Source organism: Ranitomeya variabilis, chromosome 5, assembly GCF_051348905.1.
Source record: "Ranitomeya variabilis isolate aRanVar5 chromosome 5, aRanVar5.hap1, whole genome shotgun sequence".
NCBI classification, from domain to species: Eukaryota; Metazoa; Chordata; class Amphibia; order Anura; family Dendrobatidae; genus Ranitomeya; species Ranitomeya variabilis.
Window position 1 is genome coordinate 285528347 of NC_135236.1, and position 19212 is coordinate 285547558.

Genomic DNA, 19212 nt, shown 5'->3' on the forward strand with positions numbered 1-19212 from the left:
CACATTCCAAGTCATATACACAATCTCAGATCCCATAGTTACACTTGAGAAAAAGAATATTATACACCATAGCTTGTGTAGAGATCAGGAACACCACGCAGAGCACAGAATTATCAATGGCGACTATTAAACACATCAAAAGGTCAAAACTGGTGTAAAAACCCAAATAAAATAAAACTTGAACAGTAGAGATTGACTCCTACAGTCAATCAGAAAAGGGGATACCCTCACTGGAACCAGCGTTCGGTATTGTTGGTAAACTCAACACCCTGTACGGAGAGCTCCATTTGTATTGCCATTGGATAAGAGAGATTACTCAGGAGTCCGGCACATTAGACACCTTGTATGTACGTAACCATTCGGTTACCTCCGCCGGATCTGTAAAAAACAGAGAAGAGCCTTCATGGACAACACGGAGCCGAGCTGGGTAGAGCATGGAATAGAGGATGCTTTTATCCCTGAGCCGCTTCTTAACTTCCACAAATCGAACTCGCTGCTTTTGGAGCTCCATAGAGAAATCCGGGAAAATTGATATAGTGGCGTTATTGAATTTAATAGGGCCCTTCTGCCTCGCCAGGCGGAGTATCGCATCTCTGTCCCTGCAATTGAGAAGACGCGCCAAGAAAGGCCGGGGTGGGGCTCCAGCAGGGAGAGGCCTCGTTGGTACTCTATGGGCCCTCTCCACAGAAAACGTTGAGGAGAATCCATCTCCTAGGGAGGTTTTCAGCCAGTCTTCTAGAAATTGTTCAGGCTGCTGACCCTCCGTGCGCTCCGGCAAGCCAATTATTCGAATATTATTACGGCGCAGTCTGTTTTCCAAGTCATCTGCCTTTTGTTTCCAAGCGTTCACGGACCCGGTGGCCTTTGATAACTTAGCTTCCATAGGGGTAATGGTGTCCTCTATCTGAGACACTCTTGTTTCAACCTCCGAGATGCGCCCTCTCATAGCCTGCATGTCATGTCGCAAGCGACCAACTTCAGTATGTACGTCCTCTATTTTCTCAGTAAGAGAGGATCTAGTGAGGGAAATGGCCTGCATCAGTTGCTCAGAGGCTTGTTTGAGAGTTAGTTCGTCCTGTTCTCCCACCTCATTACTGTCAGGTGGACAATTTTTGCGTTGGTGCTGCGTTGGATTATTTCTGAGAGTGCGCACATTATCAGGGGTGCTTTCTCTGGAATATTTCTTTAATTTCTCAGCAGCCCCCGTTCCTTTAGAGTGTTGCATGGCGGTTAGCAGAAGGACCCCACAGAAGGATCACACATATAGTTATAGCTGATCTATTCTTCAATAACTGATCTGCCAATATTAAATACTGAGATGGCTTCCAGGAAGATCATCAGTTAGGCAAGGGACCTTTCAGATGTTCATAGAAACAGCAGCACAGGGTTTAATAGGCACAACGTCCCAGAGCAGCCCACAGCCTCCCCAGGCAGCACAGCAGGTAGGGAGGGGTTAATTCCTCCAAAGTTTATGGTACAAATAGGGGCTTGTCAGACAAGGGGGGTGCAGAGCCCAATTTTCCAGGGCACATACCGCACTACCCCTTTATTATTGCTATGATGTGCTCACCTCCCAGGTTGTACCGCTGTCTTATCATGGAGCGTCACTCTCCTTGCTGCTGGAGAGCACGCTGCAGTAATGGCCGCCGCCTCCCGGGTGCCGCCCGCCGCTCCGGACCCAGCACCTGTATTGCAGTGTTCCACAGCGCTCCCGTCCCAGCGCAGGTGCCCGCTCTCTCCAAGGGGGATATGTCCGGCTTCAGCAACCGCCGGCGCCGCGTCCCTGTGCAATGGAACACGCGCCCAAGATGGCCGCCGCAGCTTGGGGATCACACTGCCCGTCCAGGCCACTTCACTTCCCGACGTCTCCGGGCTCCAAAACCGCCGATTTCAGGGGTCACCGGTCTCCTGGGATCTTAAGGGCTCCTCTCCAGCCGGTGGAGCCGGTGAAACGGGAATTTATGGCAGGATTGTTCAGGATGACCGGAGCTCTCCAGAGGTCCAGAAAAGCATTTGTGAGGTCAGACACTGATGTTGGACAAGAGGGTCTTGCTCACAATATCTTTTTTTTTTTATATTTTATCCTCTGGTGTTTTATGGGGTTGAGGTCAGGGCTCTGTGCAAGAAGACTTCCCACATCAAATTCCCCAACAATGCCTTTATGGACCTTACTTTGTGCATTGGGGCCTTAGTCATGCTGGAACAGAAATTGTCCATCCCCTAACTGTCCCCCACAGTTAGCAGCTACAATTGTCCAAAATGGATATTTATGTGCTGAAGCTTTAAGGCTAGGTTCAGATTGCGTTAGGGCAATCCGTTTAGCGCTAAGCGCTAGCGGATTGCGCTAACCCAATGTCTTAAGGGGTCGCGATAAACGTCCCCGCTAGCGCAGATCCCCGATCTGCGAGAGCGGGTGAACGGACCTCGGGCGCGCCGCGGACGCTGCAAGCAGCGTCCGAGGCGTTCTACAAAAGAACGGCACATCGCTAGAGCGTGCCGAAAATGACACGCGCTAGCAATGCGCTTAAACATTGCTGGCAATGGGAGCGCTAACGGACGCGTTGCACGGCGTTAATTTCCCCGTGCAACGCTGTCCGTTAGCGCTCACCCATTAACGCAATGGGAACCTAGCCTAAGAGTTCCCTTCACTGGAAGTGAGAAGGCTAGGCCTACCCTGAACCAAACCTTATTGTTAGCATAATGCAGTCAGGCAGGAAACGTTCTCCTGACCTTCTTCAAACTCGGACTCCCAGATCGTATTGATGGATAGAGAAGCGTGATTCGTCACACCACGGAACTTGCTTCCACTGATCCAGAGTCCAGTGGTGACGTGTTTTACACCATTCTGTCTGACACTTGTTGGTTTAAGGCTTGCATGGAGTTGCTCAGGTATGGAGAACCATGCCATGAAGCTCCGGACCACAGTTTTTGTGCTAATGGCAGAGAAAGTTCGAACTCTGTAGTTATTGAGTCAGCAGAACGATGGTGACTTTTATGCACTATACACCTCAGTACTGTGCAACCTCGGTCTGTAACTTTACAAGGTCTGCCACTTCATTGGTGAATTCCTAAATGCCTCCCACTTTTTAATCATTTCAATCACAGCGGAATATTTGGCAGAGAAGAACTTTCACAACCAGACTTGTTACAACAGTGACGTCCTATTACAGGATCACACTTGACTTCAGTAAGCTCTTTAGCATAACCCATTTTTTCACAAATGTGTGTAAAGACAAACTACAATGCCAGGTGCTGGATTTTATACACTTGTGGTAATGAGACTGAATGAAAACCTGGATTCAGTGATCAACAGGTGTTTCCCTAAACTTATCTTTATATTGAGTATCTTTTGAGACATACTTTATTCTTAATGGGAACCTGTCAGGTCCCCCTTGTTCTCCAACCCAGCAACATTCACAAATGTATTACTAAATTCCCTGCCTAGTCAGCCCTGTATAATGTTATTCACTTGAATCAATCAAAAGTATTTATAACCCCCATTTTACTTATGATAATTAGGCATTTGACTAGTCTTGGGGGGGGGGGGGGGGTTAGTTTCCCAAGGTGCAGTCTGCCCTCTTTGCATGTTATGACACCTGTGTGAGACTAATAACATGATTTGCAAGAGTCAGCGTCATGACCAGCTCTCTGCAAACGTCGCTGTATGTTCAGTGAGGTTTTAATGGTTGTCTGGACAAGCAAATTATCAACATCTGCTGCTGGCAGCTTCCTTTGCAGTTGCCGACTAAAGGCATCCCAGATATGCGGTAGGCCATGGTAGCACATTTAGGGCATGCAGGCTTCTCACTGTAGCACAAGCAACATGTAACATGGCATTGTTGTTGAAAAAATTTCTGCTAGGACACATTTGGAAAAGTGGCCGTACCACTAGTTCCACAAATCAATGTAACTATTAGTATGGAATGAAATCTAGAAGAGTTTGGCTACTGTACACTATGCAACACCACCCCATAATCCTGGGAGTAGAGCCGGTGTTACGATCCCTCTTCATGGTGTTACGCTACATGGTATCAGGACCAATGTTTGGCTATCAATGCATCCAAAGAAAAAGCAGGATTCATCACTGAGTTGGGGTATACCTCCATTCTGGGCCCCCACTGCTCTATTGTGGCTTCTGGTCTCCATCTGGAGACCACGTGGGCAACACCACGAAGAGGCCTTCAAGAGCGAACATAACCCCAGGAGTAGTATAAGTGTTATCATGTGAGGTGGCATAATGTACAGTAGCTGGAACCTTCTAGTCATCATTCCAGGTACAGTAAAGCTTGGTGTTACAATTTCAGTGTGGTGTTGGCATATTAGAATTGACAGTTTACCAATAAATGCATTACCATGTTATTTTTTAAGACTTTATAGGTAAATACTAGAATCAGAAGTCTAGAAGAATAAATGTTAGAATTAAGTCACAAGTATAACTGCATCTGTAATCAGAAGTCAAAACCACCTCTAAAAAGAGCTGAGTATGTGAGACACATTTCCCTATTCAATGTAGGTCAGCGATTTATTAATAGGAACTTGACTAACCATAATCAGAGTTCTTTTCCGTTTTAGATTTCTGCTTTTAATTGTGAAAATGTTCATGTTTATTTGTGCAGCATAAATATGTCTCAGTCGCTGATATCCAGATAAAAAAGGAAGAGGAAATTGAGAAATGCCCCATGTCTCTGGTAAGAGCAGTGTACAGGTCGCCATGGAGAAGATGCCCTTTGTCCTTTGTAGTGTTCTGTTATGTATAAATTCTAGCCATTATTTTTCTAAGACCTTACTCATCAGGGTCATGAAAATTAAGAGTGTTGAGCAAGCGCCATCCTCGTTCCACCTACCACAATCAACGCCAAAAAGAGATTTTCAAAATAAGACAATCCCTTAACTCTTTTAGGACCGTTTTTTTTTTTTTTTTTTTCTTTTTTGTGGTTTTATTCTCTCCTCCCGTTCTACCAAGAGCCATAACTTGTTTCCATTTTTCTGTTGACTTACCCATATAAAGTGTTGCTCCCATATGAAGTGTTGCTTCTCATATTTTCAGGACGTGTTGTAGTTTTGAATTACGCCATTCATTTTACCATGTATTGTAATTGTACTGAAAAAATGTGAAATAATTCCAAGTGCGGTGAAATGGTGAATGCAGTAAGAAATGATATTCCACCATGGTTCCTTGGGTTTTGTTTTTGCATCTTTCATTGTGTTGTAAAAATGAAACTCTAGTATACTTCTGGTGATTCCAAACTTGCAAGGTTTTTTTTCTTTATTCTAGTAGTTGAAAAAATATTGATACTTTTGTAAAAAAAAGTTTGCCATATATTAAGAACTGTAACCTTTACATTTTTCTGTCAATGGACCCGTGTGAGGGCTTGTGCGCACTGAGCTCTACACTTTTCTTGTATTATTTTAAGGTATATACAATGTATGAAGTGATGTTCTGATCACTTTTTGTTGCAAATTTTGGTGAGGTGCAGTGACCGAAAAACAGACATTTTAAGTTTTTGTTTTTTTTTCTGGGTTTTTTTTTTCAGCATTTAATATATAGTTTAATTTTACATTTTGATAGACTTTTCCATCACAACAATGCCAAATGTTTAATTTTTTTTAATTGATTATTATTATTTTTTTAACTAGGGGAGGGGGAAGGATGATTCAACCCCTATACGTCATGATCTATGATGTATAAGTACGTCATAGGTCATGTCCTGGCATTTGGTGCGGACTTCAGCGCTGAACCCTCTTCCTTTAAGGCAAATGACAACTGATTTGTTCAAATCAGCTGTCACATGCTCCGAATAGCCGCAGGTGGAATTACGATCCACCTGCGGCTGTTAACTCGGAAGCATGTCACAATCAATGCCCCTGTCACATGATCGAGGGGTGCCAATGAGCTGGCATGACAGCCTTGGGTCTGCAGAAGACCCGTGTGCATGTCATCGCAGATCTAGCCAAGGCTCTGCTATATGTAGCACAGACAATCGGATGATCGCAGCTTCATGTCTCCTAAGGGCACTATTTAAGCAAGTAAAAAGTATAAAAAGTTTTAAATATTAAAAAAATATATAAGTTCAAATCGGCCCCATTTAAAATAAACCAATAATACACACATTTGGTATCGCTGCATCCAGAAATGCCCGATTTATCAAAATATAAACTAAATTAATCCGATTGGTAAATGGCATAATGAGAAAAAAAAAATCAAAACCCCAGAATTACTTTTTTTTTTTTTTGGGTCACATTGCAATAAAAAGCAATGACAGGCGATGAAAACATTGTATCTACCCCCAAATAGTATCAACAAAAACATCAACTTGGCGCACAAAGAATAAACTTTCACCCACCCTGCCCCAGATGAAAAATGGCGACGCTACGGGTCTCGGAAAATGGTGCTTTATTTCTATTTTTTTTTTTATTACAGACTTTGAAATTTTGTTTTCACCACTTAAATGAAAAAGAACCTAGACATGTTTGGTATCTGCAAACTCGTAATGACCTGGAGAATCATAATGGCAAGTCAGTTTTAGCATTTAGTGAACATGGTAAAAAACAAACAAACTGAAAACAATTGTGGAATTGCACTTTTTTTTTGCAATTTCACCTCACTTGGATTTTTTCCCCCCCCCCCATTTTCCAGTACACGATATGGTAAAATACCACATAAAATAAGCTCTCACATGGCCATATTGAAGAAAAAATAAAGTTTATGGCTCTGGGAAGAAGGGGAGTAAAATACGAAAACACACAAAAATGAAAAATCCCAATATCGTGAAGGAGTTAAACTTTAATACTTTTTTTTGTTCTTTTTCAGGATAGAAATATTATAGCATTTCAGTATATAGTATAGCTATAGCATTTTATCCTGTGAAGCTTAGTCCAAAGCTGCTCTTCACAGGAAGACTAAGATGTCAGACATGGAAACCTTCTGCAGGCTCACGTCTGCCATGGTCACCTGACTGCTTGATCGTGTTGCTGCGATACTGAATGGAGCTGGTGTCAGTGATTGACCGCTGCATTTAAAAGGTTAAACAGCAGAGATTGGAGCATGCTTCAGTTGCTGCTGTTAGAGGCAGATGTTTGCTGTGTAACACAGCCTACATATGGCTAGTATAGAACGGGATGTATCCTGAAAGATGAGAAAAAAAGGTTGGATTATACTCACCCAGAGGCGGTCTGATCCGATGGGCATCGCGGTCCGGTCCGGGGCCTCCCATCTTCATAGGATGACGTCCTCTTCTTGTCTTCACGCTGCGGCTCCGGCGCAGGCATACTTTGTCTGCTCTGTTGAGGGCAGAGCAAAGTACTGCAGTGCGCAGGCGCTGGGCCTCTCTGACCTTTCCCGGCGCCTGCGCACTACAGTACTTTGCTCTGTCCTCAACAGGACAGACAAAGTACGCCTGCGCCGGAGCCGCGGCGTGAAGACAAGAAGAGGACTTCATCGTAAGAAGATAGGAGGCCCCGGACCGGACCGCGATGCCCATCGGACCGGACCGCAGCGGGACCGCCCCTGGGTGAGTATATTATAACCTCTTTTTCTCATCTTTCAGGATACATCGGGGGCTTCTCTACAGCATTACAGAATGCTGTAGATAAGCCCCTGATTCTGGTGGGCTTAGCTCATCTTCGATTTTGGGGGTGACAGGTTCCCTTTAAGGGGTTAAATTGTAGCATTAATTGAATATGAAAGTTGTGAAAAGACTAGGGCCTCAATTCATCACGCAGTTTTTTGATAGAATTCTGGTGTAAAACTAATTTTACCCTTCGCCACGACAGCACCCCACATGAGAGAGAGGGATCCGCCCCATAGGAACAGGAAACCTACAGAATAAAAGGAGGCGGTCCCCTCTCCTCCTCAGTTTAGGTTTCCTGTTCCTACAGGGACCCGACTTACCTACAGATGAAGAGGATCCCTGGGCCATGCACCCGCCTGCGTCGGTATCTGAGGGAACGGCAGGGGCTGCGGTTCCAGAAGCAGCGGCGGGGGAGCCCCTGCTTGCAGCCTCCCCCCTCGTCTGGCCAAGCATCCACGGTCCGGGTCCGGTCACCGTGGGTCCGCCCGGCACCGTGAGGACGCGCGCGCTGCAGCGGTCGGCTTAATATCCCTGGCCGCCGCATGGTTACTGAGAGCGGCGCGTCTAACCCGGAAGTCGCTGGAGCACTTCCGGGTTGGTCCGGGGAGGCAGGAGAATGGGCGGCAGATTTAAAAATGCAGCGCTAGCGTCGGGCCGGTGTGTGTAAGATGGCTTCACCGGCCGACGATGCGCACTTGCCCGCAGTGCAACAGCGTTCTCCCAGCAAGGAGAGAAGCGCTAGGAGCAGCACAAAGAGTGGTGGTCGACCTCCAGAGAAGGGTTCTACCACCAAACTAAATCCGCCTCCAGAACCGGTACCTGTCAGCTTCACTGGGTGAGTTTTTGAAAGAATCTCTTCCTATATGCTGATATATGTTCCTCCTGTATCCTTCCTCTAGACTAAGAAAAGGACACACAAGTCCAAGCACAAGGAATGTGCTTTATGTACGCAGCCCCTCCCGGATGATTACGTTAAAAAACTGTGTTTGGAGTGTATCATGCAAACCTTACGGCAGGAAAATATAATGACTCCATCAGATGTCAGAGCTATAATCCGGGAAGAAATGCAGGGGTTGGCGCAGACAAGTAGCACCAGTACCCGTCAGCTTAGTAGGTCCAAATCTCCAGTCAGTTCACAGTCGGAGGATGTACGTATATCCTCAGGCTAAGCGGAATCCCAGCCGAGCTCATCCGAGACTGAAGGGGGACTTTGTCTTCCCAACAGCAGTGTGGACAATTTAATAAAATCTGTCAGAAGCACGATGGGGTGCTCAGATGAGAAAGAAAGTAAATCGGCTCAGGACATCATGTTCGCGGGGTTAGGACAGAGGAAACGTAGGTCCTTCCCCGTCATAAAAACTATTAAAGAAATAGTAAAAAAAGAGTGGGATAAGCAAAATAGAGGTTTTCTACCATCGTCCTCTAAAAGACGCTATCCCTTCAGCGACGAGGAGCTAAATACCTGGTCAAAGGTGCCGAAGGTTGATGCCGTCGTAGCCTCCACAACCAAACAGTCGGTCTTAGCGGTGGAGGATTCAGGAGTCCTGACAGACCCGCTGGACCGTAAAGCAGAAGCTTTACTAAAAAGGTCGTGGGAAGCCAACACGGGGGCGTTCAGGCCCGCCATATCTAGTACCTGCACTGCGAGGTCACTACTAGTGTGGATGGAGCAACTGGAGGAACAGATTAGAGGTAGAACTTCGAGAGAGTCAATCCTGCCGAAATTCCCTCTAATTAAAGAGGCAGTAGCATTCCTGGCTGATGCCTCCGTGGATTCGCTACGCCTAGCAGCCAGGTCAGCCGGCCTAGTGAACACAGCCCGGCGAGCACTCTGGCTAAAGAACTGGAAAGGGGACGCACAGGCCAAAGCAAAACTTTGTGCGATCCCCTGCCAGGGAGAGCCTTCAGAAGACGCCCCTTTACCAGGAACAAGCCGTTCGAACAAAGGGAGCGATGGGAGTCGAAGGACCCGAAGCAAAAAGGTGCCTTTTTTAGCGGGTCCCATAATCCGAAACGCAAATACCGCTAACCAGGAAGTGGGCGGCAGATTAAAATTCTTCTTCCCCAGATGGGAACAAATAACATCCAGCCAGTGGATTCTGGACATTGTGCAATACGGCCTAAAATTGGAATTTGACCGAATCCCTTGGGATTCCTTTATAGTAACATCTCCAAAAGGTCAAGACCAACAAAGGGCTCTGGAATCAGAGATCCTATCTCTTCTGTCTAAAAAAGTCCTGATAGAAGTTCCCCAGGATCAAGAAGGGAAAGGGTTCTATTCCCCTTTATTCTTGATCAATAAGCCTGATGGTTCATTTAGAACCATCATAAATCTCAAGAGATTAAACGCCTTCCTGCGTACTCATACCTTCAAAATGGAATCCATTAGTTCAACCATAAAACTCTTGTTTCCTAGGTGTGTCATGGCCGGAATAGACTTAAAGGATGCCTATTATCATCTTCCCATACATGCCGAACATCAGAAGTACCTAAGGGTAGCAGTCACCCTGGAAGAACAGGTTCGTCACTTTCAGTATGTTGCAATGCCATTTGGGCTTTCTATGGCTCCCCGCATCTTCACTAAGGTGATATTAGAAGTGATGGCTCATCTACGTCAACAAGATACCTTGATAATTCCCTACCTAGATGACTTTCTAGTGGTGGGAAACTCTATGCTTCAGTCTAAAACTCGTCTATCTAATACGATCTCGTCCCTACAGGAGTTAGGTTGGATCGTCAACTTCGAAAAATCCCGGCTGAATCCAGAAATCGTTCAGACATTTCTAGGAATCCAGCTAGACTCCGTAAGTCAGAAATGCTTCCTCCCCCAGGCAAAGAAACTGACTATACAATCAAGGGTATCAGACGCAATACGCAACCCCTACATGACACTAAGGAAGGGCATGTCTTTACTGGGGTCCTTATCATCATGTATCCCTGCTGTACCATGGGCACAATTTCATACTCGTCAATTACAGTATGAGGTATTGTCGGCTCAGGGAAAAAACGGACATCTAGAAAGCAGAATAACTCTTTCCAAAGATGTCTTAGAATCACTATCCTGGTGGCTAGACATGGACCACCTCTCAGAGGGTGTGCCATGGATAATAGACCCGTCTAAAATAATTACCACCGACGCCAGCCCTATTGGGTGGGGAGCACATATGAAAGACAGTCTAGCCCAAGATACTTGGGACCAGGCAGAATTGTCATGTTCCTCCAATTGGAAGGAGTTAAAAGCGGTAGAATATGCCTTAAATCACTTTCTTCCACAGATTAAAGGAGCAAATGTAAGAATTTACTCGGACAATTCCACCACAGTGGCATATGTGAACCGTCAGGGTGGTACAAGGTCAGGAAGTCTAATGACCATAGCTGCAGACCTCTTCCAGCTGGCAGAGACTCATCTAACATCCCTAACAGCCCTGCACATCAGAGGTGTAGAGAACATCAGGGCAGACTACCTCAGCCGAAACGAGTTACGTCAAGGGGAATGGACCTTAAACAGATCCATATTCAGTATGATAACAGAGTCATGGGGGATACCACAAATCGACCTATTTGCCACAAGAGACAACTGGCAAGTAAAAAGGTTCGCTTCCCTGAACGTCATGGATCACCCAGATATGTTGGACTCTCTCCACCATCCTTGGAGGTTCCAGCTGGCATACGCCTTTCCTCCAATGTCTCTGATTCCTCTAGTGATCAGAAAAATCAGGAAAGAACAAGCAAGAGTGATCCTCATTGCACCATTCTGGCCGAAAAGACCATGGTTCTCTTGTCTCCAGACCATGTGCCTATGCGATCCATGGATTCTCCCATCAGACAAGAAGCTGCTGTCCCAAGGCCCCTTTTTCCACCCGCAAGTGAAAGGTCTTCACTTGACGGCATGGAATTTGAGAGGCAACTACTAAGATCAAGAGGGTTCTCAGCAGAACTAGTAAACACCCTCTTATTGAGCAGGAAAAGATCTACCACCCTGATATATAGTAGGGTATGGAATACATTTTTAGACTTTTACACGGTACCGTTCACTAAGCAAGTTCCAGTCACACCTATTCTAGAGTTCTTGCAAAAAGGCCGAGAGTTGGGGTTATCTGTAAATACCTTAAGAGTTCAGGACTCGGCATTAGGAGCCCTATATGGATGCAATATAGCAGCTAATAGGTGGATCTCCAGATTTATAAAATCGTGTGAACGTAGTAAACCGGTCCATATTCCCCGTCTACCTCCGTGGGATTTAAATCTAGTGCTAGAGGCTTTAACCAGCTCCCCCATTTGAGCCACTAGATTCAATACCTTTTAAAAGTCCTGTCATATAAAGTAGCCCTCTTGGTAGCCCTAACCTCCAGCTAGACGGGTTAGCGACATCCAGGCCCTATCAGTAGACCGACCCTTCTTACTGATATTCCATGATCGGATAGTCCTAAAACCAGACCCCTCATACCTCCCTAAGGTAGCGTCCACCTACCACAGGTCACAAGAGATATATCTCCCTTCCTTTTTTGATTCACCTGTAACTCCAGAACAGCATAAGTTCCACACCTTAGATGTCAGAAGAGCCATCCTGACTTATATAGAAAGGTGTCAGACATGGAGGGAGAGTAGGGCTCTGTTTATCTCCTTTCAGGGCCACAAGAAAGGACATGGGGTCACGAGAGCTACCATATCTCGATGGATCAGAGATGCTATCTGCTTGGCCTATACATCAAAAGGCGAGATTCCTCCAGCGGGTATTAAAGCGCACTCAACACGAGCCATGGCTTCCTCCTGGGCGGAACAAGCAGATGTACCGATCCATTTAATATGTAAGGCCGCAACTTGGTCTACACCTTCTACCTTTTACAACCATTATAGACTTGATCTATCTACATCTTCTGATCTGACCTTTGGTAGAGCTGTTCTTAATACAGTAGTCCCACCCAAATAATGACTCTCTGAAAATCTCTCATGTGGGGTGCTGTCGTGGCGAAGGGTAAAAAGCCGGATTACTCACCGGTAATGCTCTTTTAATGAGTCCACGACAGCACCCATTTACTACCCTCCCTAAATTATGCACAGCTCTTCCTTTTAAATTCACAAATAATGGTTGTATAGAGTTTAAGATATTTATGTTGCTGAATAAGAATTAATACTAAAGCTTTTGCGGTTCCGTTTTTGTACTCTGTAAACTAAACTGAGGAGGAGAGGGGACCGCCTCCTTTTATTCTGTAGGTTTCCTGTTCCTATGGGGCGGATCCCTCTCTCTCTCATGTGGGGTGCTGTCGTGGACTCATTAAAAGAGCATTACCGGTGAGTAATCCAGCTTTTTTGCAACTTTTTGCATTTTTAAGCTAATACCGGTCAGTTCCCCTAACTATATGGAAAGCGTGTGAAGCTTATCATGGAGGGACGTGGTCAACAAATTCATCATAATTTACACCCTAATGTATTTGGCAAATTTTATGGCAGCGCAGCACTCCAATTGTCCAAATGTGGCCATTGTATGGTCTTGAATGAATTCAACGTTTTCAGCGCTTTCCTGTGGGGTAGAGGCCACATTAGTATTGTGTGCTGATTAGACTCCGTTCCTCTTTGTCCCTTATTCTATTGGTACAAATGGACAGTAATACTGCAGGGTACCAATTAGCCCGCCACATTTAGGCAATGAAGATGGATTGTCCTCTAATTTTTATTTCTAAAACTCACTTGTAAATTTCAGTCTAAGTTTGCACGTTTTTCAGGCGTGTTATCTCCGCTTCAGCTAGTACCCTGTGAAACGTGTGAGATAGATACATTTATTTAGTGATTATGCCCCATATCCTATTAAGACCAATGCCAGTGTGTCATCCTTGTAGGGAGAAGAGGACGTGGAGGAGACTGCGGCCGAGTGTCTGTACAAGGCCATGCTGGTCAACATACCCCAGTACATGGTAAGCTGTACCCAAGCCATTCAGTCCCTGGCACAATCCTTGTCCTTCTGTATTACTTTCCATAAAGTTTTGTTAAGTTTATGAAATGCAGTATTTAGGGTATCGTCACACACGCACTAATGCGGTGATAAATGCCGCAGCATTGTGAAAATGGTGCTATTTAAGCCTTGGTAACATGTTGCAGACTTTTAATCTGCAGTGCTGGTCAATGTACTGTGCCGATATTTTCTGTAGCACCTGCATGAGATTTCTAATCTTCCCATGTAGAATGCTGGTACCGTAAAATGTAGCAGATTGTCTATTAGCAGAATTTAGATGGGAAATCTCTCTGCAGTCATGCCCCATGACAACCTTCCCTTTTTAAGTTCAATTTTGAGCTACAACTGCTTTATGTGGATATGACCTGATTCCAGCAATTGTTGAACTGATTGATACAGGTTTAATAAAATTACTGTTTTACCCTCAGATTATACTCGAAGATAGTAAACCTGCTGCCATGTAGTCCTCCATATTCATGAGCTCTGTATAGCCCCGCCCACACCAGATTGGCAGCTTCCTGCCTATGCACAGTGTACACAGAAAGTGTTAATCAGTGGTGTGGACGGGGTTATACAGAGCCAGAGAACTGGTAGATCTACAGCAGAGAAATGTGATTTTATTAAAAAAAAAAATAGGTTTTACCCTTAATATGGTGACCCCATTTTATCCAAATTTCTGATTTTACAAGTAGGAACAATTTGGGTAACGGGGAAAGCACCATCCGCAGAAGTTCTGCTGCCCTTACATTTACCTTTTCCCAGATGCAAAGGTAGCAAGTACTCTGAAATCTGTGACCCAACGCACTAGCTCCAGAATAAAGACTTTTATAAATCATGGAAGCATTGTGTATATAATGTATATGTGTTTTGTGTGCCGCTGAATATGCTGTTCTTGGCAGATTGCCCTACTGAAGATACTCCTGGCAGCTGCACCCACTTCCAAAGCCAAGACTGATTCCATTAATATTCTGGCTGATATCCTGCCTGAGGAAATGCCGTGAGTAACACTGCAGATATCTCCACGTGCAGACTAAAGGTCCCACTATCCATCCGGCATCTGTCTGAGGCCTCAATCAAATGTCGGTGATCTTTTTCGTACCCAGTATGCAGTCCGATTTAGATCAGTGTTCATCCTGTATGTCCGTTCTTACCGTTAATGTTACATTGGTAATTTTCTCATATTCTTACAAAAAGAATTGTATATATAAAGAATTGCAAAGTTTATTCTACCCAATACAATGTTGATGACGAACAGCACACGTATTGCACATGTATGGATTTATGGATTTATATTGGTAATTTATATCTTTGATTCAGCTCAAAAACAGACATGCGGGTTTATTTCCTTGCGGACTGTTTGCTAAAAAAAAAAAAAAAAAAGTAACTAGCCCCAGACTATGATGGCTAGGCATTTCATTTTTGAGAAACGCTGATAATACACATAAAACATCTGATTGCTAATGTGCATGGCGGAGTCCCCTGACCCCTCGGATAGATGATATAGGGTAGCTGAGGATCAGGTGGTTGGAATCTAAAGTCCACGCCATTATTCTCTCTAGATAGAGAAGCCGTGGTCAGAGGTGTCCATAGAGAACACATGAACACTCAGCCCATCTGTATATAGTTGAGGAATTTGGAAAGGATCATCTGAAATCTGTTTAAAGGGAATCTGTCAGCAGGTTTTTGCTACCTCTTCAGAGAGCAGTATAATGTAGAGAAAGAGACCCTCATTCCAGCGATGTATCACTTAGTTTACTGGGTGCAGCAGTTGTGATACAATCAGAGTTTTTAATTGTAGCATGTAACAGAACTCAGAAAGCCAATCCCGCACACCACAGCTTACTGTGTACATTGATTATTGACTGTAAGCTGCTAATCAATGGGGATGGTCAGACCAGTATGCATGTGAGCTGTAGTCATCTAGTGATAATCTCCTGCTGATAAAACACTGATTGTATTGAAGAAACAGCACACAGCCTAATAAGGGACATATCATTAAATCAGTGTCTCAGCCACTACCTCATGCTGCCCTCCGAGTACATGGCAAAAACCTGCTGACCGATTCAATTTAAAGTCCATAGACCTCTTTAGAAATAAGTAAGCAAATGTATGTTACAAATGAAAGAGAAAAATGGATGGCTGGTGGATCCGTTCTAACTGATCACTACTGGACATGTGAACATGGCCTAACATGGAGTTTTCGGGAAGAAAGTAAAACTGTACTGCTACTCCAAAAATTCCAAGCTAAAGTGGAAGTCTTCACCCGTTGTGTCTTCAGGGTCACTGTACTGCAAAGCATGAAGCTGGGAATAGATGTGAATCGGCACAAAGAGATCATTGTGAAGAGTGTGTCCGCCCTGCTGCTGCTGCTGCTCAAACACTTCAAGCTGAACCACATTTACCAGGTTAGCAGTTTTACGACGTACTAGACTTATCTTATTCTGGAAATAAATTACCCAAACATTCTGGTAGATTTATTAGGACTGATATTTTATACATCAATCTACAAAAGAAATGTTGGGTAAATTGCAGGACATTTAGTAACAGATGCGTGTCTGCTAATACATTTTGTGCAAATTGGACTGTGCTGGTCAGGGAATGAAAACTGCACATTTTAGTGCAAATCTATCCGGTATAATGCTTTGTTGTGCGCTTAGTATATCTGTTTATTAGCTATTGGCTATGTTCCTGCTCACAAAACCGCGCCATTCTGTAAAACCCCAGGCAAACTAGATGCAGTACATGAAATGGGTTGTCTCGCTTTGTGCTGTCTGAAACGTTCTGCAAATATTTCTGCAACTTTTTGGAGCTCAGTTTACTGCAAAATCTGCATGTAAATTGGTTAATACACGTTATGGTTTAGTACTAGTCTTCCACTGTAGTGCTAAAATTACAATGGAAGAAGTGAACAAGATGCAAAATATTGTGGAGGGTGTATATATATATATATATATATATATATATATATATATATATATATATATATATATATATATATATATATATATATATATATATATATTATACACCGTATATGCTCGAGTATAAGCCAACCCGTGTATAAGCAGACTCCCCTAATTTTGCCACAAAAAACTGGGAAAACTTAATGACTCGAGTATAAGCCTAGGGTGGAAAATGCAGCAGCTACTGGTAAATGTCAAAAGTAAAAGTAGATGCCAAAAAAAGTAAAATTAATTGAGACATCAGTAGATTAAGTGTTTTTGAATATCCATAAGATGCTCCATACAGTTCATAATGGCACCATAAGATGCTCCATATTAAAATATGCCCCATATAATCCCGCATAAAGTTTAATAATGGCCCCATAAGATGCTCCATAGACACATTTGCCCAATATAATGCTGCACAAATGTTGATTATGGCCCCATAAAATGCTCCATAAAGATATTTGCCCCATATAGTGCTGCACAAACGATATGGCCCCATAAGATGCTCCATACAGACACTTGCCCCATATAGTGCTGCACAAACGTTATGGCCCCATACAGACACTTGCCCCATATAGACAAGCGGTGGACACCGCGTTGCCAGGACATACCTATGCCACGGCTCTCCACAGGCCGCGCACGGTTTATCAGACCCAGCCACTAACGGATCCTGCGAGCCAGCATCTATCTTTCTTCTGATCTAAAGCACTGGCAGATCATTACTGCACCACCAATCACTGCTCCAATAGGCAGCACGTTACTGAAGAAGGCCAAGCAAGGCCGAAACGTTTAGCTTCTCTTTTGCCAATAAATTCAAAAGAGATTCTCCACAAGTTGAGTGCCGGGTTTATTTTATATTGACATAAGGTGTGGGATCCTACGCGGGCACCTGTCATGATTCCCCAATGGCATGGGAACATCAGAAACACAAAATAACAGACTAGCCCTCGGGTGATGGAAACTCAAGCTGACCGTGACCTAAATCTACCACACAACTAACAGTAGCCAGGAAGCATTCCTACGGCTGCCTAGATGCCATGCGCCAGCCGGAGAACTAACTACGCCTGGAAGAGGAAGGAACAGACCTGGCTTACCTCTAGTGAAATTCCCCAAAGATGATAGTAGCCCCCACATATATTAACGGTGAGTTCAGAGGAAAAGACATACACAGTATGAAGGTAGATTTAGCAAAGCGAGGTCCACTTACTAGATAGAGGAAGGATACAAAAGAGGACTTCACGGTCAGCTGAAAAACCCTTTCAAAAACCCATCCTGAAATTACTTTAAGACTCCTGTGTCAACTCATGACACAGGAGTGGCAATTTCAGTCCACAAGAGCTTCCAGTAACAGGAAATGACAAACTGTAAACTGGACAAAAAATACAAAACAAAAAGGACAAGAGTCCACTTAGCTGATCAGCAGACTGGTGTAGCAGGAACATGCAACTGAAAGACTCAGGTTACAATGATGACCGGCAAGGAAGTGACTGGAGAGCAAGGCTAAATAGGGAACTCCCAAAACTGATGGAAGCAGGTGAGCTGAGGCAGAAAAGAACACACAAGTCTCCAGTACCACCAGCCACCACTAGGGGAGCCCAAAAAGCGGATCACAACAGTACCCCCCCCTTAAGGAGGGGGCACCGAACCCTCACAAGAACCGCCAGGGCGACCTGGATGAGCCCTATGAAAGGCACGAACCAAATCCGAGGCATGAACATCAGAGGCAGTTACCCAAGAATTATCTTCCTGACCATAGCCCTTCCATTTAACCAGATACTGGAGTCTCCGCCTGGAAATACGGGAGTCCAAGATCTTCTCTATAACGTACTCCAATTCACCCTCAACCAGCACAGGAGCAGGAGGCTCAGCAGAAGGAACCACCGGCACCTCGTATCTCCGCAACAACGACCGATGGAACACATTATGGATAGCGAAAGATGCCGGGAGGTCCAAACGAAAGGAAACAGGGTTAATAATCTCCAAAATCCTATAGGGACCGATGAACCGAGGCTTAAATTTAGGAGAAGAAACCCTCATTGGGACAAAACGGGAAGACAACCACACCAAGTCCCCAACACGAAGGCGAGGACCAACCCGACGCTGGCGGTTAGCAAACCGCTGAGTCCTCTCCTGGGACAAATTCAAATTGTCCACCACTTGCTCCCAAATCCGATACAACCGATCCACCACAGCATCCACTCCAGGACAATCCGAAGACTCCGCCTGACCAGAAGAAAAACGGGGATGAAACCCCGAATTACAAAAGAAAGGGGAAACCAAAGTGGCCGAACTAGCCCGATTATTAAGAGCAAACTCTGCCAACGGCAAAAAGGCAACCCAATCATCCTGATCCGCAGACACAAAACACCTCAAATACGTCTCCAAAGTCTGATTAGTTCGCTCCGTCTGGCCATTAGTCTGAGGATGGAAGGCAGACGAAAAAGACAAATCAATGCCCAACCTGGCACAGAATGCCCGCCAAAATCTAGAAACGAACTGGGTACCCCTATCAGAAACTATATTTTCAGGAATACCATGCAAGCGAACCACATTTTGAAAAAACAAAGGAACCAACTCAGACGAGGAAGGCAACTTCGGCAATGGCACCAAATGAACCATCTTAGAAAAACGGTCACACACCACCCAGATAACAGACATCCTCTGAGAGACAGGAAGATCAGAAATAAAGTCCATCGAGATGTGCGTCCAAGGCCTCTTCGGAATAGGCAAGGGCAACAACAAC

At 44.6% G+C, this 19212-nt stretch overlaps 1 protein-coding gene across 2 annotated transcripts in view; it reads left to right on the forward strand.

The window, feature by feature from the left end:
* STRIP2 (striatin interacting protein 2) overlaps positions 1-19212 on the forward strand; it is a 121024-nt gene that overhangs the window by 61536 nt on the left and 40276 nt on the right. For both annotated transcript variants that reach the window (XM_077264411.1, XM_077264412.1), the window contains 4 exons: positions 4617-4688; positions 13409-13483; positions 14421-14518; positions 15800-15926. In XM_077264411.1, coding sequence (XP_077120526.1) covers positions 4617-4688; positions 13409-13483; positions 14421-14518; positions 15800-15926 — 372 coding nt within the window. The remainder of the gene's footprint in view (positions 1-4616; positions 4689-13408; positions 13484-14420; positions 14519-15799; positions 15927-19212) is intronic.